Raw genomic sequence first — 26939 nt, forward strand, 5'->3', positions numbered from 1 at the left:
ATGAAAGTCATATTTGTTAGAGTTGAAAACACACTGAGGTATGTTAAGTAAAGCATAAAAACATAGTCATGTAAACTAATTGGATAATGGCATATATTACCACAACTGTCAGCTTCCACTGTGCCTTTAAAAGTTCCTTTTGTTAAGCACACGATTTCATTGTTAAAACCAAAACAACACAAAAAATACCTGTTAGCCAGCATTCAACCTAGCACGCATTCTGGACACATCTGAGAGCAAATAAACACTCTGCTGTTCTCTCATTTTCTGTTTTCTGATTGTTTCCGTGGGGTAGGCTCACGGTTTATTGATTCAGCTCCTCTGAAACTGTCAAAGTTTCATAGTTTAAAACTGCACACTGTGGTATTCCTTTCAATTTCTCCATTCTCCAGGTCTGAGCCAAGAATGGACTTTGCAGAGCCCTGAGGCTAAACCAGAAAAACACCCATAATTTCGTAGGATTATCACCCAAAAAAAGATAACCCAGAGTGAAACTATCCGTGGACATAAAAGGACCATTGTCTGACAAACAATCAAAATTCAGCGAAAATGACATTATTCTGACCTGTGTTAACCTTCCCACACCACCCAGTATAATTCTCAGCATTCAAAAGGCTTTTTCCTCTCTTTCCTTTTCTGTTAGTCCATTGAACTATTTGCAGATCCAAGAAATTGGAATTTAAAAGGTGACCAAAAATGATTCCCAAACGAATAGCTAAAGCTATACCAGAAGGAACCTCAATGGTCCAGTTAACGCTTCATTATTCTTACAGCTCTGTGCTAAATAAATAGTAACAGCAGATGACCTCCAAGGAACATCCCCTTTATCTGGCTGGCCCAGTCCTCTGGACCTGGGTCCAGGAACACCATGGCTATTTTCATAGTCTAACATACACATGGGGCTGGCACTCATTTTTGCAATCCTCAGAACATAACTTTTCACCAACTTGAGAGAGAGAACAAAAGTCACTGTTGCCCAAGTAGCAACAGTCAGCGATGAATCTGTATGTGGCAGTTCCAGCCCCACCTAAATCCCAATAGCAGGTTCCTCCCGCACAGGGGGCTTCCAAACTGAGTTCAGCAAACACACATCTCACCAGGAGAAACAGTGGTTCTGCCCGCGGGCCACACGGTGCCCTGCACCCAGGTTCCACCAGGTCCTCAGGGACTCCGATCCCGATGACCGTCCCAGTGGCCAGCACACATGCCCCCAGGCTCCCTCAGAATGTCCTGCACCATCTCAGAAACAGAGCCTCCCTGGCTCCACCTGTGACCCAGTTGGAAGTCACCACGGTTCAGACAACCAGACACCCTCTCCCTCCACACCCCCCAACACTCAGGGAAAAGGCACAGCAAATTGTCCCCCCAACATTCACCCCTCTTCCCATGGAGCCCGAGGATGCCCTCCTCCGGCAGCCTACCTCCCGTGCCCACGTCCAGCCGCCTGCCCGGTCCCGGGCTGGGGACTCCAGTCGTCCTGCGAGCTGCGAGCGTCCGGTGGCAGCAGCCTGGGGCTCCAGCCGCCGCAGCGTGGCCGCGATGAGCACAGCTGGGGACCAATTAACCAGACATTGTATGGCAGCAACAAATCAACAACGAAAAACCTGCACGCGAATCAAGCAAAGGGCCATTTCAGAGGGATGCTGAAAGCTGAAGTCACCAAGCGCTACATCTCTTCTTCAAGATCATTCCAGCCAGCTCCTTCTGCTATTTTTACTGTACCATAATGCACTAGGTCTGGCTTTTACCCTATTGAAAGAACATGAATATATTATTATCCACACAAAAGAGCAGGTTATTGTTTATGAATTACCAGCCTTCCCAGCAACAAAGGCTATTTTCATAAGAAAACTCAATTTCATTTTAGCTCCAATTTGATTACCAGCTGAAGAAAAGAAGCTCTGCTCCTAACCCTCAAAGGATTTTTATTCATACCATTGAATGGGCTTTATTGCTTCCTTTTCAAAACTGACGTAGAAAGCTTTTAGAGTAAAACATTGACAAAAAATTATTGCGCTGCTATTTTGTGCAATAACAGAGCTGAAGAGGGCAATGATTTCTCAGCCATCCTTCACTGTACTTCAGAATAGCAAAGGCTGGAATTAATGACAGACCAGAGAGAGGAGGCAAGCTCAGGTCTCACAATGCACGTCAAATCTAAATGATCACTATACATTGAAAAGCCCCCAAAAAAGCCCACAGCTGATTGATTCATGGCTTTCACAAGAAAGACAGGCTTGAAGAGTTTATTGCACCACAATTTACTCGGAATTATCATAAAAATAAATGTAGAGGCTGAATGTCACCCTGGCACACTACAAAAACACACACCCAGGGACAAAGTTCACGCAGGCATTATCTCGTGCACACTCTCGCAGCCAGAGCTAAGGCTGTCAGGGTGTCTGTGATCGGGGCTTAACTCGCTGTTCACATGTTGGGCCAGGCTTGACTTGGGCTCCATGGAGGAGAATTCCCCCCACACTGGAATATTTTTCCATCTTCACAATTTAAATAGAAAAAATCTGCAGCTGAGAATAATAGCCTAGTGTCCCAGAGGCCAGATCTTGCTTCACACCTGGACTGTCCTGGGGCTGCCCTGGAGGGTGTCTGTCGGCTTGTTTGTTTTCATTCCCCAAGGAAACTGTAAGTTTGCAAGGACTCAACTGCCCACAAGAACAGTTTGGGGTAAATGTTTAAATGATATAGGTAGTTGTTGATAAAATGGCTCTCTCCATATGCTCGGCACTTCCATTTTCATTAATATTTGACCAATAATGGCTAAGCTAGTGGGGGTGCCAAAGAAACCTGCACTTGAGATTATGCAAATAGAGTCTACTGTGTATTAAGTTGTGTTCCAGGTGCCCCAGCCAATCACATAGATGCTTCAGGGAAGAAAGAACCAACCAAAACTGAAAGGATGTTCTTAAAATCTATTTATTGGCCAGGAAGGCAATCCTCCTACTTGATTATATATACGGCACAATGGGATGTAGAACTGAAGAACGTGCAGTTCGATGCTATGTTGGCAAAGCAACATTTATATTTAAAAACAAACCAACCAATGAAGGCAAACTACCCCAGTTGGCCATGACTTTCTTTTAAAGGGTATTGAATTCAAAAGTCACATGCTGGTGTTTTGCCCTTCCCTGTCAGTCGGGTGATCTGAGCTTCACGGTTTAGTAGGAAACAGGAAGATTTCCAGTTGTCATAAGTCGTTTTCAGTGACTCCCACCACCCCACCCTTTTCATTGCTCCCTGTGGCCACTAGGTTGTAACCACTAGCACTGTATGTCCACAATGTCAAAGATGATATTTTAAAAGCCAAACTTCCATCAAGAGTTCATGTGCTTACAGATAGTTAAATGCTCAGCATTGGGTTAACAACAAATAACTAATGCACATTGCACCTTTCTTTGGGTTCCTAGGCATTCTGCATACAGAGCCTGTTCAATTAATAAAATATAATCAATTCTACAGTCAAATATTCACGGCAGTTATGTTCTTTAAAGCCAGTGTAATCACTGAATTAGCAAATACTGACCATGGCCCCTGGGGAAACAGGGTTAGGTTCCTGTGAACCTCTGGTCACAACTTATTCGTCAACCAATCACATTCTAACCTTGTTTTACATGTTTCTATTTAAAGACATTTTAATATACTGTGTTGATTCATTAACATCGAACTCACAGCCAACAGCGCTAGAACTCATGCCTGAAGGAAGCTCATCTAACACAACACATTTTCTCCAGGAGACACACCACAGCTTCTTGACTTGGGAACACCGGACAGCACTTTAGCGCTGCGCTTGGGGGCCAGTTTAAACAGCAAAATCACCCATTAAAAAGCACAAACATTTGAACATGGCACTAAGACTGTGAAAATGACACATGTTTATAGTACTAGAACTGAAACAAAAAGGGAAGGTATCATCTTGCTCCACCTCAGCCGGGGACTTTCAAGGTGGTTGACTCAGCCCAGCCAGCATGGCCCAGTGGTTGAGCATCAACCTATGAACCAGGAGGCCAAGGTTTGATTCCCGGCCAAGGCACATGCCCAGGTTGCTGGATCCATCCCCTAGTTAGGGGACACACAGGAGGCAGCTAATCAATGACTCTCATCGTTGATGTTTCTATCTCTCTCTCCCTCTCCCTTCCTCTCTCTGAAATCAATAAAAACTTTTTTTTTTAAAAAAAAAGATGGTCAACTCAGGTTTTTTGCCGCACACACTGTACACGTCCATGAGTGACCTCGAGGGCTCAGCAACTCTCGACACGGGTTGCAAATCAACTTTAGTAAGTAGGTGAACTTGCAGACACAGAAACCATGGATAATGAGGGTAAACTTTATTCTTTTCTTTTTCTTAAGGCCATTTGCTATTGTGTCCAGAAAGCTGCTATAAATTGAACTGTGTCCCCCAAAATGCATACGTTGAAGCCCTAACCCGAAATGTGGCTGCACTTGAAGATGGGTCCTTCAGGAGCTATTTAAGGTAAAATGAGGTCATAAGGGAAAGGCCCTGATTGGATAGAATTGGTGTTTCTATAAGAGGACGAAAAGAAAGCTCTCGTTCTCTTTGTGTGAATGTGCTGAGAAAAGGCAGTGTGAGGACACAGCAAGACAGCTACAAGCAAGGAGAGAGCCCTCACTAGACACCAACCCTGCCAGCACCTTGATCTTGGAAGTCCAGCCTCCAGAATTATGATAAATAAATGTCTGTTGTTTAAGCCTCCCAGTCCATGGTATTTTGTTATGGCAGCCCTAGCTGACTAGGACAAAAGCAAAAAGTGGAGAGAGATGTGGCACTATCAATCAATCAATAATCACTAGTTGAACTACTGGTTATTGTCCACAATGAGCAGGACAGGAGCTGGCTGATTGAAGGGATATAGAGACATGTAAAGTGTACCTTAGGGAACCCCGAGCCTGCATTTGGAGGAAAGGTGACACTTGAGGCTGGCATGAAGGAGTGACAGCTCTGAGAAAAGAGCATCAGTTCCCCAGGTCAGGGGGTAGGTCTGGCTAGAGCAGGGAGCTAGGAAACAAAGCTGCAGATAAGGAGCCACTGGGAGCTAGCCAGTGGCTCCTGGGTACCCACCCAACAGAGGGGCAATTTTTCCAAATATGGGCCTTTGACCCCTGACATCACAATCACCTGGGAGTTTAAGAGAAATAGAAGTTTCTGGATCTCCCTTGTTGTAGGGCCCTGGGAATCTGCTCTTCTAACTCACCATCCAGGTGACCCCTAATCCTCCTTAAATTAGAAAAGTGCCACTACCAGCTGAACAGATAAGAAGAGTCAACCTACCTGGAGAAGGTGAGTGCTATTGAACGAACCCGCACAACCTCTAAATTACAGGGTCTTGAAGTGAGCCCCATCTCAGCGTCAGCAGCTCATCCCTCACCTGACCCAGCCCCACTAACAATCTGCAAACCCTCAGCCAGGTACCCATCCTCACCTCAGGAAAGTGTCCTCACATGTGCTTACTGAGGCTGAACCGAGAAGCCAGGATGTTCTTAGTCTTTCACAGGGTTAACTTCTGAGAGGCAAAGGAATGCACTAAACAGATGGGCAAAACACTCCCCAATCAGTGACTTAATGCTTAAAAGAAACACTAAGGAAACACTGAAAATGGAAGGAAACTGTTTTCCAAGTTGTGGTTTCCAGAGAGCCAAAAAAGATCCGATTTTATCATCAGACAGACCTGCTTTTGCTTGTGGGCCAATTTGCTCAGCCTCTTCTTCTTAAACTATGAATTCTTCAAACATCAGGAGCCCCTCTCATTTGTCTTTGATTTGCAGAACCTGGCTCACAATTGGTGTCCAATGAAAGTATTAAAATGAAATGCCTTTAGGCAATGTGGCTCAGCTGGAGATATAATAAAGACAAAACCCTGAGCATCCCATCTTACGTTGACTAAGGCCAAATGCCAAAAATTAATATAATTAGAGATGACCGTGAGTAAAAATATTTTTAGTTTACCTTAAAAAAGAGAGATTTAAAATTATGAGGTCCCACTTACATTTTCACACAACTTAGAACTCCTTTCAGTCCCTTTGAGTTGGTTTCTTTCCTCCCTTCTCGTCATCTATACATATGTAAGTCCCATTCAACTGGAAACTTTCGTCTGACTTCTAGAATTTGGAAGCAAAGAGATAGAACCACTGATCAACAAGAAAAAGCCCTATCCTGTAAGCAGTTCAACTATTTGAAATCAATAACCACATAATTTGGCTTCCAGAAGGGAGAGGTTCAGAATGTCCTGCTGCTCTCTATCCTAACATTTCACCCCTTTAAGCAGTTGACTCCCCTAAGAAGCCAACCTCTGCCACAGGTTATAAGTAAGGAAGTTAAAGCAATGAAAACCATATTATCGCAAGCGATAAAGTCCCTGTGAACCGATCCCCTGAGGGGCCCCCTTCATCCTAGCTGACAGTGACATGCATTAATGGCATTATTGGGACACAGCAAATCTCACCATTTCCTCCAACCTCCAAGCTTCCTTGGGAAGACATTTTCTATCAGTCTGATGACATCATAGGAGACATTCAATAGTCAAGACGTTGAAGAAGGTGACACTGTTGTAAAACTTGTTACTTACTCACTGCTTAAAAAAATATCTAAAAATTACACCAGGATAAAATCACTTTCAATTCCTTTATTGATTGTCCAGGTTTTATGTTATTACACTTTATGTTTCAAAATTACGTTCTAGATGTGAAGCCTGTGATGTGATTGTATACTTACCCCTATCTGCTCCTCTCTTTCTCTCTCCTCCTACTATCCAAAGATAGAGAACATGGCCTCGTGTAGTTGGCTCACGAGCTCTTACCATAAACACACACCTGCAAATTAGAATCCAGATGGATATGAGCCACTTTGGCCTCTGTGTACATATATAAAACAGTAAGAAAATAAGCCAGACTCAACCCCGAATATAAATTTAGAAAATATCAATTCAAAATCCTTCTGAGTTTGGACAAGAATCTTTTGAACATAGTCCAGTGCTGTTGTTCCATTGATGGGCTAAGTAATAGGCTCCAAGGCTCCTCAGTTGGTCCTTGGGAACAGGTAAGGCCATCTTGAGATGCTCTTCCGATAAAGTACACCTACTGGCTGTACATAGCTGCAACCTGAGGGGAGCACCATGCCCACAGTGTGCACTGGCTCTTTCTCAGGGGAGAGGTCTACTCAAGGTGCTCCGTGGGCCCTGCTGGGGTGGCCACCCAGGTCAGGGGGTGAGCTCGCCAACCTAGGAGGAAAAGGGTGCTTGGTCAGGAGAGAGGAAAGGAGGCTGTGATGGCTGAGAGGCAAGAGAGCAGCCTGGGTCAGGTCAAGGTGTTCAGAGATGCCCATGGGCTTTGGGGGGATGAGACACAGGCCAGTAGCTCTGATTGTGGCATCTGGTTTGTGCTTCAATCCAGGGTCATCTGCTTCACCTGTGTAAACAGGCCCAGGGCTGGCCAGTCGGGGGCACTCTTCCCAGAGTGTGGTGGGTGGGGGCAGAGGCATTGGGCACGGACACAAGTGGCCTTGAATCTGGCTCAGTGGCCTTTGCATATCCGCAAGCCAGGTGTCCTCAACAATGAAATGATCTGCTGGGTCCCCTCGTGGCTCACCAGGTTTCCCTGTCCCAGGGATGGAGTCCCATGAATATTACTCAGCATGTTATCTATTTTCCTCACCTATTTCAAGAAGAGTGATTTGAGTGCAGAATCTACTCATCCTCAAGCCTTCCACATGGAAGAAGCAGTGTGTGGTCCATATTATCAGCAGAACACCCCCATCCTCCAGAAATTCAGAACGCAATAGAGGTACAAATGTGACCTCATCTTGGATACCCTGGTCACATCTGAGTTCAGATTCTCCTTATATCTGAACACAAGTTCAGTGTGAAAATAATCAGCCAGTACATCAAGAACAGCTATGGATCATTTTATTTTACTAAGAAAAATAGATAAATAAAGATTGAAAAATCTAGAGAAGGTATAAAAACCAGGGAAACAGAAGACTAAGGATTTGGAAAGAAGAGACAAAGGGTCAGATAGAATAAAACACTGGTGTGGGACAAGAACACAGGGGAAATATGTGAGGGGTGAAGGACCAGAGAAAGATTAGGGAGCTCGTGAAGACAGAGCCAAGGAGAAGGTCAGACAGAAGAGAACGCGGTATGGTGATCACTTAACGGAGATAGTATATGTATATTCCACTAAGCATAGGAGAAGGCAGCCCTTGAAAATAAAACCATCTATTTTCTTAGAGAAATAAAAATATTACTGCAGCCCTGGCCGGTGTTGCTCACTGGTAGAGTGTCGGCCCACACACCAAAGGGTTGCAGGTTTGATTCACGGTCAAGGGCACGTACCTGGGTTGCAGGTTCAATCTTTGGCCCGGTCAGGGAGCTTTCAGGAGGTAACCAATTGATGTGTCTCTCTCATATCAATGTCTCTCTCTCTCTCCCCCCCTTCCCTCCTTTCCACTCTCTAAAAATCAATGGAAAAAATATCCTCAGGTGTAGATTAAAAAACAAAAAGCAAAATAGTAATACAAAAGTCAAAACCACCCTTGTAAGCCTGGCTTACAATAAGAAAAAAACATGACTTGGTGGTTAGCTAGTATAGAAATAACTAAACAATATGTCGATGCCAAGTTCATTTACATCACACACACACACAGCTTAGAAAGAAAGTACTGGAATTGCTCCTGTGTATCCAAATCAAAGAAAGGAAATAAATATTGCTGAGGGTTTTTAAATGGGGAGGCAAAGCTGTTCGTGAGAGAAATGGCAGAAGCACAAAGCCTCCTCACAATGTAGAAAAAGAGTAGCTGTCAATGGGAGGAATATTCTAGAGAAAGAAAGGGGGGGGAGGCAAAGGGGCGGTTGGTTCAAAAGAGGGCCGTAGTAAGTGATGGTCTGAAACAGATGTGCATTGTGGAAAGTGTCTTCAAGAATAACAGAAAAGATCTGGCTTCTACAGAGGCCTGAAGCAGAGTTAGAGAGACACATAGCTGAGCCCCACCTGCAGAGCTGTTCCAAGATAATTTGGACAAAATTGGTCATAGTGACTGGGAACCCAGTGAAAGCTGAATGAACGACAATCGAGCAACTTAAATTTCACCTGATAATCCATCGCCAAATGAACCAGCCACCTTGCCTCATTGCCTACCCATCAACTGAGACATTAAAGCCTGACCCCACATTCAAGGTCAGGCTTCCCTCTGTACCATTTGTTCAGTCAGCAGCAATCGAGCAGCTACTACGGGAGACCGTCACCCAATCTACAAGGCACTGAAGCGTCGGCCCTGCTTACAGGTGAGGAATCCAAGGGCTCCTACCCCAATCCAATAGCGTGATTCCAACTTGGATCTCCAAAGTGCAGGCCCTCCACATGAAACCTCCCAAAGGAGTCCTGCCCCCCACCTTCTTCTGGCCTCACTGGATTTGAGGGGCTTTCTCTAGAGCTATGGTGACCATGTCCTTTGTCTCCCAAGTGGGACAACTTTAGAGAATATACAGGGGATACTAACGATCACACCAGGCGATAGGCTAGCGCTAGGACTGGCCTGGGAGACAGAAGGTGCAGTGACGTCACCCACAGGCCAGCTGCCTCAGCCTAAACAGAAATGAGCATTTCCCTTGCTGGCCTCTGCAAGTTCTCAGCACATGTGCCATTTTGCTTGTGGGTCAGAGTGACCAGAAACGGAAGAGATGGAGGCTTGGGAAAGAGCAGAGCTGAGGGCCAGCCCAAGCCTGGACACAGCCAGCTGCCTTGCTGACACCATCTCAGCCCAACAGTTGCTAATGGCAGGGGTGACAATCAAAATACTTAACAACCGTTGGTATGGGCACTGACCAATCAAATAAAGGAGACATTGTACAAAGACAGAGGCCTGAGAGCCCTGATTTGCTAGCTATCACTCCTGCCCGGGGAGGTCCCAAGTGGTGCGGTGGCTGAGGAGTGGGTGGGGGTGGGGGAGGCTCAGGAGGCCTGAGGGAGTATCTGTCACCACCATTGTAGGGGCATTTCAATTTCTAACAACCAGTATAGCTGTACCTCAGTCACTGAACTGAAATAAACCAGAAAAACACAGAGAACAACTTGTAATGGTCAGTTTTTGCTGCATAAGAAACCACCCCAAACTTAGTGGCTAACACAACACCTGTTGATTTAGATTAGATTATGGTTCAGGGTGTCAGCAACTTGGGCAAGGCTAAGCCAGGTGGCACACCTTGTCCACCTGGACTCTGTCACACAGCTGTGGTCAGCAGTCAGCAGCTAGTACTCCTGCAGGTTGGCCAGCTAGTGGCTGGGTGAGGGGTGGCTGAGCTCCACGTCCTCAGTCTCCATCAGGAGAGCCTGGAGGTGTTCACAGGGTGGGAGCTGCCTTCCTGGAGGGGAGGGAGACTCAAGACTCTGGAGGACTGGGCTCAGGACAGGGGACAGGATAATCCGAACACATTCTGTTAGCCACAGTAAACCACAGGGTCAGCTCAGATGCAAGGGATGAAGAAACAGACCCTGCTTCTGTAGGAGCAGCGTTGGCGAGGGAGGACAAGAACCATCTTTTCAATCTACCACAAAGTTCTAGAAACAAATGATGTCCCTAGACTTAGCGAGGCCACAGAGAGGGTAGCAGGCAGGGTCCGATCTAGAGAGCAATTCAATTTTCAATGTAAAACGTTAGATGGAGCTGGGAAGAGGTGGTTCTTCTGGATATTTTTGCCTGGAGACTAAGGATAAAACCTTAAGCCAGTGAAGTCAATTTTTGTTTAATGTATTTTCTTTTACTTATTTATGAAATCAACTGAGTCCAGGAGTAATTTTCCTCTGTGATTTCAAATAAGGCTTAAAAGGTTGTGTCCCAGGCTTTGCATTTCCTTGGCAGAGACGCTGAACACAGCTTTGCAGACAATTGAGGGAGGACATATTTATATTTAATGCAGTCGCATTTGATGAGTATTTGGGCGAGGGTTTTTGAAATAGGAAAAAGGACTGGGTGTACAAAAGATCAGAAAGGACACGCGTAGCAAAGGCTGAGAGAGGCCCAGAGGCGGCCTGGGACTCCGAGCTTGTTCTTCAAGTGCATTAAGCCCATTATGACAAAAGCCAGTTTTATTGCTCTCTGTCCGACCTAATGAAACCAGAAACTCTCGACAGTGGACAAAGCTATTTTTTCATAGATAAAACAAAATTCTTCTATCGATTTGTTTTGCATTTAATCTGAATAAATCAGATTTTTAAAAATGGATTTAGTATGATGAAAGATTCACCATTTCGTGTAGAAAATAGTTGCAAGCAGCTGGGATCTGGTTGGCATACCTGGGAAGCAGTTTTGTATTAGTGTTTTAATGACACTCTCCCCGCCACCACCACCCCCATCCAGTTAAAAGACCACGGCACCTCCAGATTGCAGACCAGGATGCCAAAGACCAGAGATGTCCCAAAGTCCCAGAAAATGCACCTGCTGCTGGTGGGTGCAGGCAGGGTGTGTGTGTGTGTGTGTGTGTGTGTGTGTGTGTGTGTGTGTGCTTTCTTCCCATCACTGCTCTGCCTGCTTCCCTAAAATGACCTCAGACTTAGGATCCATGACCACCAGCCCATGACAGTTCAGCAAAATGTCCCCAACCAGCATTTGTTTTTTCTTTCAGTTTGGTTCCGTGAAGTGATCATCAAACAACTTTTCTCCATGATGTCATCCGTTTATTCTTCAGGGCTCATCACACCCTATTCAGTTTCTGCTGCACCCAGGGGACTGTGGATGACACATTGTCCACCCAGATTCTGGACACCCCGTTTCCAATTTCAATTCTGCCACAGGGATAGGCAGAATTCATCCTCACTTCTTTATGTCCCAGATTTTCCATCTGTGAAAGAAACGTCATTCCTGCCAAATACCTGTCCTCCCAGAGATGAGGCCAGAATGAAACGTGTCTGCTCAACAGCTTGACATTTGGGAACAAAAGGAGCCACAGAAGCAGAAAGTATTGTTTGTATGTGCGATGGGTTTGGGCTTTTTGTTTTTAGCAGGATGGATGTACCCTGCAGAAGCAATGAGGACGGCAGTCTTTTTACTACCATCTCACCCCCACGGGAGCGCCCTGGTCCAATCCTAGCCTCTCTCCTCACGAACCCTCCGTGACTTGGGCTGAGGCAGGCCTTCTGTGCCACCGGCTGGACGCCGACCCTGCCAGCTACTCTCATCAGTCTTGGCCACGAGACGACACTGATGATACAAAGAATGCGGGTGAAAGTGCCTGTGCTACTGTCAGCAGTAGTTGGTGTCACCTTCACCCGTCCTTCTACACTATGGCGACATTTCAAGACCTTACATTGTGACATCTCACACAGCATGGGTTCCACCTGGACATTCCGAAGCTCTAACACTACTAATCTTTTCTGTTACAAGTTCAGTGCTAAGCATATTGCGTATTTCTATTCCTGACCTGGGAAAATTCAGGGTGGGTAAGTAACCTTGGCTCTGCAGAGGAGAGGAGCGGGGGCCTGACCTCACGAGCCCTGGGTCACATTCTCCACGGTCTAAAATCTACCGGCCAATCTCTCCTCTGATTGGCTGGAGGTCAGAGAAGAAACATTCAAAACCTACCTGGTTTTTTAAGCAGTCGGCCAAAGTCATTGACTGTCACCCTGACCTCTGCCCCTGAAGAGCTCTCACACACCTATGCCTCTTCCTGTCACTTCACACTGTGAATCTAACTTTAAAAAAACAACACAGGACCCCGAAATCTTTATTTTTCAAAAACACATTTCTGTACCTTGGAGGGGCAGGTCTAGTTCACATAAGCAATCCCCGCTTCTGTCCGGAAAGCGTCGCGTTCTTTCAGGCCCCTGCGGGGCTCCCCGCCACGTGGCTGAGTAACGGTGGGTGCCAGCCCGGGTTAATCCCGCGCCGGAAAGGGCACAGCCGCCTTCGCCCAGCGGGTGTCTGGGCTGCCGCACTTCTGCTTCTAGGAGGTGAGGTTCGGCCGACTTCAGGAGCAGAGTGAGCGGGAGGTTTGCAGTTGACGATTGTTCTAGAAATCACTTAAGAAGATAAAGCAGCACTTACGGAAAAAGCAGAGGTTTGCTCCAGCCACACCGCTCACATCGCGCAGGCATCCTCCAGTGTGTATCCGGAGTTTACACGGCTGATCTGGTTTCCCACAGACGCGTGCCCACTGGTGACCACAGAGCTGGACTGAACGGACGAGAGAAAATAATAAATGAAATGAGGAACAAAGGGGGACAAAGGAAAGGAGATACCCAGTGGGCGAAGAGTAGGAAATGGGAAGGAATGAGACGTGTATCCTCCTTTTGCTATAGCCTATAAAATGTATTCCGTCTAAGAACTTAAATCTGGGGCCCGCACTGAAATCTGAGGAGGGCCCCCGGCTCTGTGCTCGCAGCAGACAGCAGCTCTCCTGGAAGCGGCTGGGGTTCCTCGCCCCACAGTGCTTCCATGCCTACCTTTCCAGTTTCCTGTCACCCTTTTTATGCCTCTTAGTCACAAAAGCAGGCAGTTGGGTAATGGTGGAAAATAAATCTATCAATGGACTAGGAATTGAGAGGGTATTTAGTTCCAACCCTCTAAAAATCAATACAGGGAATTTAGCAATATTTATTAATGTAATTCATGGTGTATTAAGAGTAGCCAATTTTCTTTCTTTTTTTTCCCTTTTTTGGGAGGTCAGAAGCCCTGTGTTTTATGAGACCTCATTTGGGTTCCCTTACCTGCAAATTAGAGATTTATTAATTTTTTATTTTCACCTAATACAGCATTCTACACGATGCTAGGGGCTGGGGGTGAGAACAAACCGCAGTTCCTGATCCCAACCAGCTTGGAGATTAGGTGCTTGGAAGTTTAGGTCCAGGGCATATTTTTCACACATAATATTGCCCGAGAATATAGATAAACAAGAAAGAGTATGAAAGTGGAGCTGCTCTGCTGAAGCAGGGAACCCTCGACCTACGACTCTGGCAGTGAGAGTCTCCCTCCCCTGATCTAAGAACCCTTAGGCTTCCTAGGAGCACAATTTGCAAAACCTCCAGTCAGCTCACTACAGCGCTTTGTTAGGAACCTCAGCCCTGCCCTCACCAGGCCTGTGCTGTCAGGAACGCATTCATCCTCACTGCCCTGGTGTGTAGAATAGCGTTGGATTAAGCATTCTCCAAGATCACGTATCTTTCATTTGCAAGTGACTGAAACTCCCTGAACCCCAATACTTACACCAAGAGACCCTCACTCACCACCTTGGCCCCAATCTCAATATTAACCCTCCAGGGCAGGTCCCCAGAGGCCATCTGGGGTGAGCATATTCATGTCCAGGCACTCAGCACAGGAGTTTTTGCATAGACAACTGCCAGGCAGTACAGGACAGAAGGAAAAGCCTCACTCTGGCTGCCCACAGCCTGGCCATTGTCACCCACCCATGAGGTCAGACCCTGCTCCAGCGTTGGGGACACAGAAACAGGGAGGTCGGACCTGAGTGGCAAACCCACCCTCCTGCTAATGTGCTGTGCTCTCGGGAATTCAATCCTTTGTTAATGTGAGTCATGAATTCTTCCTTAGACAGTTGTCCTAAGGATACGGAAGAGTGTGTGTAGTGTGTTTGGCACACATCACACTCAACACTTGATGGTACATGGGGTAAAGGAGCCCTTTCCTGCTACTTCCAGGAACATGTCTGCTGTTTTGAAACCTACCTCTACAGTGGATCTCGGCTCAGCCCAAAGTACTTCCCTAATCCAGTGGGTGCCTGGATCAGCAGCATCAGGACTACCTGGGATCCTGTTAGAAATGCAGATTCTGGGGGCCCTCCCCTGACCTGCTGAGTGGGTGGGGCCCAGCCATCAGGTTTTAACAAGGTCAAGGCAATCTCAAGTTTGAGAACCTCTTCCCTAACCCAAGCACCCTCTTATAATTCATACAAATTTTACAATCAAAGACACCTTTCCAAAGACACCTGCTCTGCTTGTCTTTGGGCACCTGTCGTTTCTTTCTCCATCTTCCTGCAGAAACCACAGGAGGCAGCTGTTGTCACCAGGACACAAACAGGATGTACAAGGCTCCAAAAGCAAGGTTTCTTCACTTTTCATCAGCATGGACCACCCTGGGCAGGGCCTTGTATCCAAGGAAAGTTTAAACCATTCATTTACATTTATAAAGCATTCATCCCAGCAACACAATCATACTTGAACGAAAATCTATTTGTCAATGTTTTAAGCCTCCCTAGGAGCTGGGTTGGCATTATTTTATAAATACAAGATTAAAATGCTTTCCAGACACCCTCCCAAGAATAGTCACAGAGCTGAAATAAGTATACCTAGGTTTCTGGATCCACAGCGTCAGCCCTTCTGGGTGGTGCCCCAGCAGATAGTATGAGGTCAGAAGTCTGCCAGGAACCTTGTCCTTCCATTAGCTTGTGCAGTGCTGTCTACCAGCAAGGAACCAGTCATCTGCACTCCTGTAGGGAATGTTAAACTGCATCCCTGAACGTAATATGACAAGGGAGGGAGCAGACAGGAGAAGGCTTCTCCCTGTACCTGCAGCCGGAGGTTCTTAATCTGAGCACTGACATGTTCCCATCTCACTGCAAAGCAGCTGCTCTGTCCCCAGGAAGCTACCTGGGCTCCAACACCACCACTGAGCATTTCTGCCTGGCAGTCACTGTCCCTCAGAAGAGAGGGGCCCTCCCTGCCTTGCGAGGCCCCAGCCTGACCCCCTGGTGTGGCCACCCCAGGGAGCTCACCGCAGGGGGGCCATGATAACTGTTTCCATAGCTGTTCTGTCTGCTCATCTCCACGGGGCTGACGCCCACCCCCTTTACTGTACTAGAATTGCACCCTAACAAGGTGGCAGCATTGAGCACAGCGGCGCTGGAGCAGCCCCCCAGAATCCCAAAGTGGCCATCTATCCTTTTTGCAGGTGCTGAGCCCCCCACCTCCTATAGACTGCTCCCACAGAGAGAACACTGCTGCTCAGGGCCCGAGGACCCCCACTCCGGGCCCCGTGACGGCCTGTCAGCCTCAGCCCGCACACCCCCTGCTCTTCAAGGAACACGTCACAGAAGATGACCCTTGCTCCCCTCCAGACAGGATGTCCCAACAGTGCCAGGACCGAGGCAGAAGACGAGAGACCAACGCCCCGTGGGTTCTGGAGGCCTCGGTGTGCTGCAGGCCTATGACAATGCCGCCTGAATGGCCCCTTGAGCACTGGGTCCCTGGTTCTCCTCATCGCTCTCCCCACGCCTCCCCTGGAAATGAGGACCGAGCACCATCGTCACCACAGATCCTTCCTCTGCTCTCCTCCAGGTTGGGAACCCGGTGCCCGGTGAGGCTGCCCGGGGTCTGGGCTGAGGCTCCCCCCAGGGCCTGGCATTAGGGTCAGCAGCACAGCAGCAGCAGACACCAGGCCTGGTCCCGCTTGCTTCGCTTCCTGAAAGTAAGTCCAGTTTTTTCATCTGGGAAAATCTTTTGAAAACAGAATAGCTCCTCTTAGCTACAGCACGCAGTGAACCGTGCCAGGGTCACTAGGTCATCCAGCTAACAGCAGGTCTCCCAACCATGCTCCCCACAACTGAACTGTAGAATCATAATGTTTGAGACATGGAACACCATCCAGCAGTGGTTTTCCACCCAACTGACCAAATGCCCCGTTTTTCATGACAATATTTGGTAACAGCCTCTTTATTGTCTTGAAATGAAAGTTAAAAATATAGTATCTTCCTACAGCTATAGTTTCAGAAATACATAATACTGTAACTATAATATAAATAAGAAATAAAAGTAATTCACAGTAATATAACATGTGTACCAGACCCGGTGTGTCACTGTGCACGCACTGACATGGCCTGGAAGCAGCTCTGCTCGAGGGGACATTCTGCGGTGCTGAGTGACTCCCAGTCAATCCCGAACAAAGTATATCTCCATTTCACTGTAGCAGCATTCTTAGGAAAGAAAATAGTGTACGCTAAAAGTGTACAAAAATGCTTTGTGTGCATGTGTAAGATGGGGCTAAGTTTTAAGTTCAGCAAACGAGCACCTGTTTCTTACCTACATGAATGCCTGGCATGATATTCAAAAGTCACGTGGGACACAGGACAAATATGTTCTTCCACACTGCTTCACGGGTTACCGGACGTCTGGCACCGCTGAACTCAACCCACTATATGCCATTACAGCTCACCCCACATCATTAGAACCCCCAAAGGGCTCCCTCCAGTAAGAACTACTAGTGTAGCCCAAGCCTGTCACTGACATGTGAGGACGTGAATGCCCAGAGAGTGATTTGTCCAGTGTCATGCAGCTGTTCAGTGGCAGCGCTGAGACTACAACACAGATCTGCCCTCCCTCCCAGCACCTCCCGTGGACCTTCCAGTTCCTCCGTGCTGAGGTCTCCAGCGGACACATTGGGCAGCGGAGGAGCACCAATGGTGGAGAGACAAATGTCAAGCACTCAAATGTATCACTGTTGAACACGATCCTGCAAATACCAAGAGTCAAATAGATTTCACCCAGGAGAATTCGGACTCAAGATTTCTTAAAAATATGTGTTTTATTGAAGTGTTTCTCATTACAAAATAAAATGTGTTCATTGCAAAAACAATTAGAAAATGCAAATGGACCAAAAAAAATCACACGAGGTAAGCACTCTGATGTATTTTCATATGCATATTATTGTGATGGTTAATTTTATGTGTCGACTTGGCTAGGCCATGCTGCCCATGTGTTAGGTCAAAACAGTCAGATTTAGACATTTCTATGAAGGTATTTCTTAACTGTGATTAAAATTTAAATCAGTAGACTTTGAGTAAAGCAGATCACCTTCCATAATGCCAATGGCCCTCATGCAATCCGCTGAAGGTCTTCAGAGAAAAAGACTGAGGTTGGCAAGGAAAGGGGAATTCTGCCCCCAGACAGACAGGGGGACTGCAATCATGTGAGCCACTTCTGTAAAAGAAATCTGTCCCTCTGTCTAATATATGTAATATATATAATATAAAAACTGAATCTTATTGTTCCTATTGAAGTAAGACTTGTTTTATTCATTTGAGAGTAATGCAGATACATTTGTTCATCACGAAATCTTATCCTCACCTCGCTCATTTCCAACAGTTGCATAGAATTCAGTTGCCCGGAGAGGCCAGAGTTCCTTAACCAAGGTTCTACTGATTTTCCCAGTGACTCCGCTTGCCTGCTTTTCTCCAGTGCTCCTTACAAACTCCCTTACAAAGGTGACAAAGGGAAAGCCATCCAGGGCCCAGTGGGAATCAGCCTCCATCCAGGCTCCTCCCTGCCTAGTGTGGAGAGTTTGTGGCTCTCCTGCCCTTCATTGGCTTTGGGGGTCCAGGACAGGGAGGAGTCTGAGGAGACCAGTCTCTTCCATTGGGACCCAACCTACCCTTCATGAAGCACCTGGACCTGCTGCTTGACAGGCCTTCCCAGGTAAGTGGTGAGCACCCCGACGACAGCCTACACCCAGGCTGCACCCTCATTGATAATGTAATTATCAGGAGAGTCATATTGCTGCACACACAGCATTTTCAACCATTTATCACAATGTTGATCTTTATTTTAAATATAAATCAGGCAATCATTTATGTCTTTTATGTTCTTTGTATTTATTCAAGAATATTTAACTCTAGACAAAAGGTGACTTATTCATTATTCATCCTGAACAAGGCAAGTATGGCAATTTGAAAAGGCTGACATTTGAGCTTTTTGCCAACACTAGCAAAATTATATCCTTCCCATTGTAAATCAATGAAGTAGAATCATTGTGCACAAAGGAATTAAATTGCCTTGTCACTTTAATAAGGCCACCTTGCATACAGCCTTCAACCAATGCCACTGTGCAGAGAAAGGGTGCGCCCTTGTCCTCGGCTGCCTCCCATCTCAGCTGGCTTTCCAGTTGCACAGGCCCCCTCTGAGGCCTTCTCTTTCCTAAGAGACCATGTCAGGATGTCACAGGCACAACTTGCTATCAGTGACATGCACACACGGGAGCAAATTAGCATCCCAGCCATAGCCTTGCTTGGCATTTTGTAAACTTGTTCGTTAGGCCTCCCGCGACTTGGACCCCTGTTCTATCATTCTGTCTCTCGCTTCTCCCACCCGTGAGCGCATCTCTCTCTCCCTCTCTCTCTCTTTCTCTCTCTTTCTTTCTCTCTCTCTCTCTCACACACATACACCTTGAAAAATAATTCTATTAACTCATTTTTGCTTTCATTGAGAAAGGTCCAAATTTTCCAGGCAGGAAGCATTTTGGTAACAAAATGGCAACCCCCCCAAATTTAAACATCTTAGGTAGACAGTCCAAAAACGGGGGGTTGGTTTGAGGAGCAAGGCAAAACTATAGAAAAGAAAATTTGACAGCAGCCCAGAAAGCAGCTTCCCCTTTAAGACAGCAGCTGAACATCCTTCCTCTCCTCCACCTTAAATTCATCACAACAGAAGGGAAAGGTGGGCACAGCAAGGACAGACGGCACAGAAAAGGCCCTGATAGCAGATACACAGGGTCTATGCGTTTTTGGAAAATGGAAATCAGGTAGACAGTGGCAGCTGACACTGAAAAATAGATAACGGTGAAATCTGAGAGCCTACGGGGTGCAAAACAAAAGCTAGCTGAGTCACCCCACAGGACCCCAAAAGGCTCAGGAAATTACAAACAACTGTAACATTTAATAATATAATAGAGTTGAGATAAAAAACCCAGCCCTATATATATATGAGACATGTCTACACAAATAGAGGAAAAGAAAGGTAAAAAGTCCAATAGAAAAATGGACAAAACACATAAACAGTTCAGAGGAAACAACATACGAAAGGTTGTTAGCAGTATGAAAAGATGCTTGACTTCATCCAGAAATACAGATTAAAACTACACTGGGATACTATGTCTCGCTTATCATGTTGGCAAGAATTCAGGAGTGTGACCATGCACCCTGTTGGCAAGACTGTGGGAGAAGCAGGTACTTGGACACATTGCTGGTGAGAATGCAAAATGGTACCTCACCCATGGAGGGGAATTTGGCAACAACTGAGAAAACTATGCATTGACCCTTTGAAATCTCACTTGTTAGAACTAGTCCTGAAAAACACATCTTCACAAATGCATGCCCAGTGTTATTCACTACGGCATTATTTGTAATGGCAATATTGAACAGGCTAAGTGCCTATCTATAAGCAACAAGTTACATAAACTAAAGTATAGCCACATAATGTATAATGCAGCTCTAAACTGAAAAATATTATAAACTAATGCAGAGTGATTTCCAGGGTATATTTTAAGTTAAAAAATACAAGAGCGTATATAGTATACTGCCTTTCGTGTACAAAAGAAAGTTAAATAAGAAATCTACAGGCTGGAGCAAATGTAGGCTTACAGTAGTGAGTACACAAAACATAGTGTTTATTCTTGTATTATTATTTATTAATTAGGGTATTATTTTCTATATCAACAACTGTAAACCTACTTTTGCCCCACCCTGTATATAATACATACATATAATATGCACATATGTACATATACATACATATACACATATTTACACAGAAGGATTAACCAGAAACTAATAAAAACTATTACCCTAGAGGCTGGTGGATGGGAAATAAATGGAAGGGATCTAGATGGGAATTAGAGTTCTCTGACTACACTCTTTTATATAGTTTTGTATTTTGAGCATGTAAGAGCTTAACATGTTCAAAAAGTCAGTCAAATATGATGATAAGTGGCATACTTTAAAACTGTAAACCCATAGAAACAAATGATCTTAATGGCATATCAAACTGACAACACAAACCACACCAAAAGAAGAATTAATGCAAGTAGGTTTTCAACACAGTTCACACCTTGTGTTATATACTCCAAGGACAAAAATTATTTCAAAGAAATGTGGAATTTTTCTTTACAAGTTTGTTGTTAGTATGGTGTTGGTGTAGTAATTCTGAAATGAATTTGTGCATGCTAGAGCAAATAGGTGAAATATATTAAGCTTTCAGAAACCCAGGGTCTTAAGAGAAGGGAAATATAGATATGGAACAAGAGGCAGCCTGTGGTATTGGTCTTGAATTGGGGTGTCAGTGTAGATATAGAACTTCTAGCTCTGTCCATCTAAAGGGCCAAAAGCAATGGCATCCCAGTCCCAATTAGCATACCTAGTACTGAGGCCTTTATTTATAAAGCCACTCCCCACACAAAATAACCAAGGGTCCTTAGAAAATTAACTCATTCCAGGTCTTATGCAGAGAAAGCAAAGTGAGTTTGAATCATCTTTTATGTCAGAAAGCAAAAAAGCATTTAAAGATGAATGGGGCATGTCAAAAAGATACAAGAACCTGATTGAAGAGGCTCCTGCTGGCCAAACTTGGAACAATTTGATAAAAGAGAATAATGACTGTAATCGATTATAATACAGTGAATTTAAACAGAATAATTGAGTCTATCGTGAATTATTTTTTAAAAAAGACTAGAGAGATAAAGTTATTCTTTACAGAAGAAAGCCAGTTAATAAATGTGGGAGGAATGATAGAATTAGAATATCACCATTCTGCAACCATAATTGATATAAGCAAAAATCATTGAGTAAAAGGTTATTGGGGAACAGAATATTCATACAGCTTCAATTTATCATCCCACAAATTTCTTACCAATTACAAATAGAAATAGGTTTTTACACTAGAGCAATCTAGTAGTCATCTGAAATAAATGATTAAATTTAACAAATTGTTAGCCCCTAATGCAATGAAACAGGAAGCACACAGTATCACCTATGTAGCAGTCTTGCCACAATATTTGAACTCAATCAAATTATGAGGATACAGCCTGGCAGGCGTGGCTCAGCGGTTGAGCATCGACCTAGGACCCAGGAGATCGAAGTTCTATTCCAGGTCAGGGCACATGCCTGGGTTGCAGGCTCGATACCCAGTCAGGGGTGTACAGGAGGCAGCCGATCAATGACTTGCTTATTATTGATGTTTCTATCTCTCTCTCTCTCCCTTCCTCTCTCTGAAATCAATAAAAACATATTTTTTAAAAAACTATAAGGATACAGCCCGGCCGGGCATGGCTCAGCGGTTGAGTGTCGACCTAGTTTTCAGGCGATCAGGGTTCGATTCCCAGTCAGGGCACATGCCCGGGTTGTGGGCTGCAGCCGATCAATGACTCATCATTGATGTTTCTATCTCTCTCTCTCCCTCTCCTTTCCTCTCTCTGAAATCAATAAAGATATAGTAAAAAAAAACTATAAGGATACAACCAAATAATCCATTTTGTGAATATTAATCAAGACAACTCACCTGGACTCCATGGCCTTGATGTCTTGAAAGGGAAGGGGCGTGGGTATTATTCTAGATTAAAGGAATTATAGAGACATTCATTATAAACAACTGTTATGTGTGATCTTAAATTTTACCTAGATTGAAAAAAATATGTAGAAGACATTTGGGGACCAACTGGGTAAACTGGAATATGGACTGTCTATGATTTGTTGGGGATGACAATAGCACTGTCAGGTTGGAAAATATCATCGTTCCTAGGAGACATGTGCTGAAGGACTTTCAAATGATTCAAGAATTGTGTGTGTGCACCCGTGCACAAGTGTGAGACACAGAGACAGAGAGAGATAGAAATACCGAGAAGGTACACGAAAATGCACCCATTGGTGTTCTAGATAGGATGGAGTGAAGGAAAAATTATGAGCATGGAGGATATGAGAGTGATCTAGACCTCCCATGATAGTAAGTCTATTAGGATACACAACACTGATAAATCAAAAACCCTGGCACCAGAATGTCAGAGTTCAAAGCCCCACCTTCCCCTCTTACTGTGTGTTTGTGCCACCTACTTAACCTCTCTGTGCCTCAGTTTTATCATGAAGCCAATGATAGTACCTGCCTAATTGGGCTATTGAGAAAATTAATAGTTAGAACATGGAAAGCACTTTAGAGAGCACCTGGCACAAAGTAAGCACTGGTGAAACAGCTACTTAAGTAGATCTAAGCAGCTCTTCAAGGAGATGGCTTGGACATATGGAGACAAATACTAGAAGTCACCATTGAAACAAGGAGCAGTGGCTGCCCCTGGGGAGCAGGCCCTGGGGGGAAGGAAAGAGTCAGGGGACTGCCATTTCTCATTATGAACCACATAGGAGTATTTGCCTGTTAAATTGTGCTCATGTATCAATCTGATGGAGAATAATTCTTAAGAAAGTAGCAACACAAGAGTAGAGGTGCAGCTTTCAATACCATCTGGGTAGAAATTAGGTCTGAGGCTGAGGAACCTCTGTACTTCCATTTCTTCCCCTGGGAAATAAAAGGGTGAAAGATCTGAGCACCCAGAACACAGCCTAAATGATTTTTATTCTGAGAAATAAAACCCCACAGCCAATGAAATATTATATAAAATCTTGAGGTTAAAGGGAAAAACGACAACAAAAATATATTCTATTGTCTGACCCGCTGTGGGCTCTATTATAACGCTGAAAGTTCACTGGTCTGCCTCAGCCTCACCTATGGGTGCAGCTCTGTGGAAGTCGGCGCCTCTGGAAGCCACTCTGCCTGCAGGGTCATCTTTCCCATTAATTGGCTCCAGGCACCTTTCAGGTCTGACAAGAGCAGGGAGCCTCTCTCAATCTCAACCCACACTGGGATCAAGGAAACTGCAAATGTCATTATCAAGAGCCAATAAAGCTTCCCTGCCACCACAAGACACAAAATAAGTATAGTTTTCCAAATTTAGAAACACACATACACATATGTTGTAGCATTAGAGCTCTTTCTACTCTCAATATTTAGTCCTGTTTTGAGAGTTTCCTGAAATTACATGACTCAAAACATAGTCCCACAGAAGAACAGCGTGTGGTGACAATGTTCTTAGCACTACTTACACTGCCAGTTTCAGCTGGAAAATGTTAATACCAAATGACCTTTTTCTGAAGGGTATTTTCAGGAGACAAAGCAATTTTTTGTAATACGGTTACCATAGTGATTGGCCCTTTAAAAAGGCTGGGAGAGAAATGACGTACGTCTGTAATCAACAGCCACTGAAACAACAAATGGTTTGATAAAGCAACATTTGGGGATTAATTTGAAGCAGAATAGATAAGTGGGGTTTTTAAAAGTCAACAACAACAACAAACAACAACAACAAAAGGACTCTGCCGTGCTGCACAAGCGGGGCTTTTGGTAGCCCGCAGTGACCTCTGCTCCCGCAGAAAGGGTAACCAACTGCTCAGGGGCCCAGGAAGGGCTCACTGATGCACAGAGGCCCGTGGGTTCCCAGCGGTGACAAGTCAGCAGCTCCTCCCTGGGGAGTGAGGAAAGACCCTCCTGCCCCTCTCATAGTTGAGTTTGGCTAGAGCTGGCATAGAATAAAGGAGGCACCACTGAAAGGAACCAGGGCTTCTTGGAGAAATAGCTGACCCCAGGGCTGGGGAAGGGAAGGTATAAGAGGAGCCTGAAATATTGTGTTGTGTCAGGAAGCAGGAAAATTCTCAAGGAATGATGCCAAAGAGGCACAGGAGCCAGTTCATAGGGGCTTCCTTTGGCCAAACTTGAGAGGATTTAAGCATCAAAATAAGTAATGATAGTAACAGATTATAGTCCATTAAACCATTGCACCATGAGTCAATACAGATATGGGTGAGTGGATGAATGAATGAATGAATGAATATGCAAATAGGAAATTAAATGAGGATACTTACACAATTTCAAGGTACCTGCACGCAAAATACTAATTAAGAAGGAGATATGAGTAACATGTAATGGATAAGCCTTGCAGATGCCATCTTGATCTAGTGATTTAAATGACAAATACCATATGATTTCACTTATATGTGGAATCTAAAGAATGATATAAATGAACAAACTAAACAGAAACTGACTCATAGATACAGAGAACAGTGATGGTTGCCAGAGGGGAGGGCTTTTGGGGGGCTGGGTGAAAAAGGTAAAGGGATTGAGAAATATAGATTTGTAGATACCAAATAGTCACAGGGATATAAAGTACATCATAGGGAATATAGTAAATAATATTGTAATAATTATACATGGTGCCAGGTAGGTACTGAAAATAGCAGGGGGAAATATTGTAAAGTATATGATTGTCTAACCACTATGCTGTATACCTGAAACTAATACAAAATAATATTGAATGTAAACTGTTATTAAAAATAAAATAAAATAAAATGGCCATTACCAGCAATGGAGCTATTTAAAAGTGGTACTTTATAGATGCAATGATTAGACACAGCATCTCTCCTGTGATATTCACTATGAAGATGCATCGCCTAAATGTATTCATGAGGGAAAGATCAGACAAGTCCAAAGCAAGGAGTCCTAAGTAATTCATCTATAATTTTCAAAAGTGACTTTTCCACAATAGTTCACAAGCCTGAGGAATGCTCCAGACTGAAGAAGACTAAAGGGTAAATGTAAGCTGTACTGAACCCAACCCTTTTGATGTAAAGGGCATTTTGATTGGGAGAATCAACAATATTTGAATGGGGTCCAAGAACTAAATGGTAGTAAATATCAGTGTTAATTTCCTGATATTGATAGCTGAATTATTGTTATATAAAAGAATTTCTTTGTTTATTAGAAATACATATTAGAATATTTGGGAGAAGGATATTATTCCAGCAATTCTGAAATGGTTCAGTGGAGAAAAAAGTTTTGTACTGTAACTTGCAACTTTTCTGTAAGTTTGAGAGTGTTTCAAAAAATAGATTTAAGAAAGAAGGCAAAATGCTAATATCAAAAATGAAAGGACATCATTACAGACCTCATGGACTTTGAAAGGATAATAAAGGAATAGTATTAAAAACTTCATGCCCACAAATTTAATAACTCAGATGAAATACACCAATTCCCTGAAAGAAAATCTAAAAGAATTTTCACAACCACTCTTGGAACTAATAAGCAATTATTCCAAGATTGCAGGGTACAAAGTCAATATACAAAATCCATATCTTATATACCAACAATGAACAAATGGAATTTGAAATTAAAAACATAATACCATTTCATTAGTACCTCCCAAATGAAATACTTAGGTATAAATCTAACAAAATATGTACAAAACTATATGAGGAAAACTATAAAACTCTGATGAACAAAATCAAACTAAATAAATGGAAAGCTATTCCATGTTCATGGATGAGAAGTCTCAATATTGTCAAGATGTCAGTTCTTCCCAAATTGACTTACAGATTCAGTGTAATCACAGTCCAAATCCCATTGAGTTATTTTGTGAAGATGGACAAAATGATTGTAAAGTTTATATAGAGGCAAAAGACCCAGCCTAGCCAACACAATGTTGAAGGAGAAGAGCAAAGCTGGAGGACTGACACTACCTGACTTCAAGACTTAACTATAAAACTACAGTAATCGAGACAGTGTTTTATAATGAGGGTGATCACTTTATAAGTTACATAAATGTCTAATCACTATGTTGTATACCTGAAACCAATATAATACTTATTGTATATCAACTGTAATATTTTTTAAAATTTAAAAATAGTAATTAAAAAATTTAAAAGACAGTATGGTATTGCCAAATAACTAGATAAATAGATCGATGGAACAGAATAGAAAGCCCAGAAATAGACCCACATAATGATTTGACACAGATTTTACACCCCTCACAATTAACTCAAAATGGATTACAGACCTAAATGTAAAATGCAAAACTATAAAATTATTATTTTCCAAGGTCATTTATTAGAATTTCCTCTATGCATCCTTAACCCTCCACCCCTTCCCTCCTATCACCATACTTGATTGGCTACACTACAACCCTACTTAATCTGGTTGTCCATCACATCCACACTCACACCTACAAGGCTGATTTGATACAACCTGCAACTGTTCTAATGGGTCTCACCTTAAATTCACAACCACTTGGGTGCTCAGAGGTGCTTGCAGGTCCTACCTGTCTCTATCTA

General features: G+C 44.1%; 1 protein-coding gene across 1 annotated transcript in view; it reads right to left on the minus strand.

Moving 5' to 3' along the window:
- Nucleotides 1–338: 338 nt before the first annotated feature.
- TEX29 (testis expressed 29) overlaps nucleotides 339–26939 on the minus strand; it is a gene marked incomplete at both ends in the record, with an annotated part of 45659 nt that continues 19058 nt past the window's right edge. Inside the window, 2 exons of the mRNA XM_081127718.1 lie at nucleotides 339–428; nucleotides 1422–1549. Coding sequence (XP_080983844.1) covers nucleotides 339–428; nucleotides 1422–1549 — 218 coding nt within the window. The remainder of the gene's footprint in view (nucleotides 429–1421; nucleotides 1550–26939) is intronic.

The sequence above is a fragment of the Miniopterus schreibersii genome (assembly GCF_964146895.1).
Source record: "Miniopterus schreibersii genome assembly, chromosome: 2".
Lineage (NCBI taxonomy): Eukaryota > Metazoa > Chordata > Mammalia > Chiroptera > Miniopteridae > Miniopterus > Miniopterus schreibersii.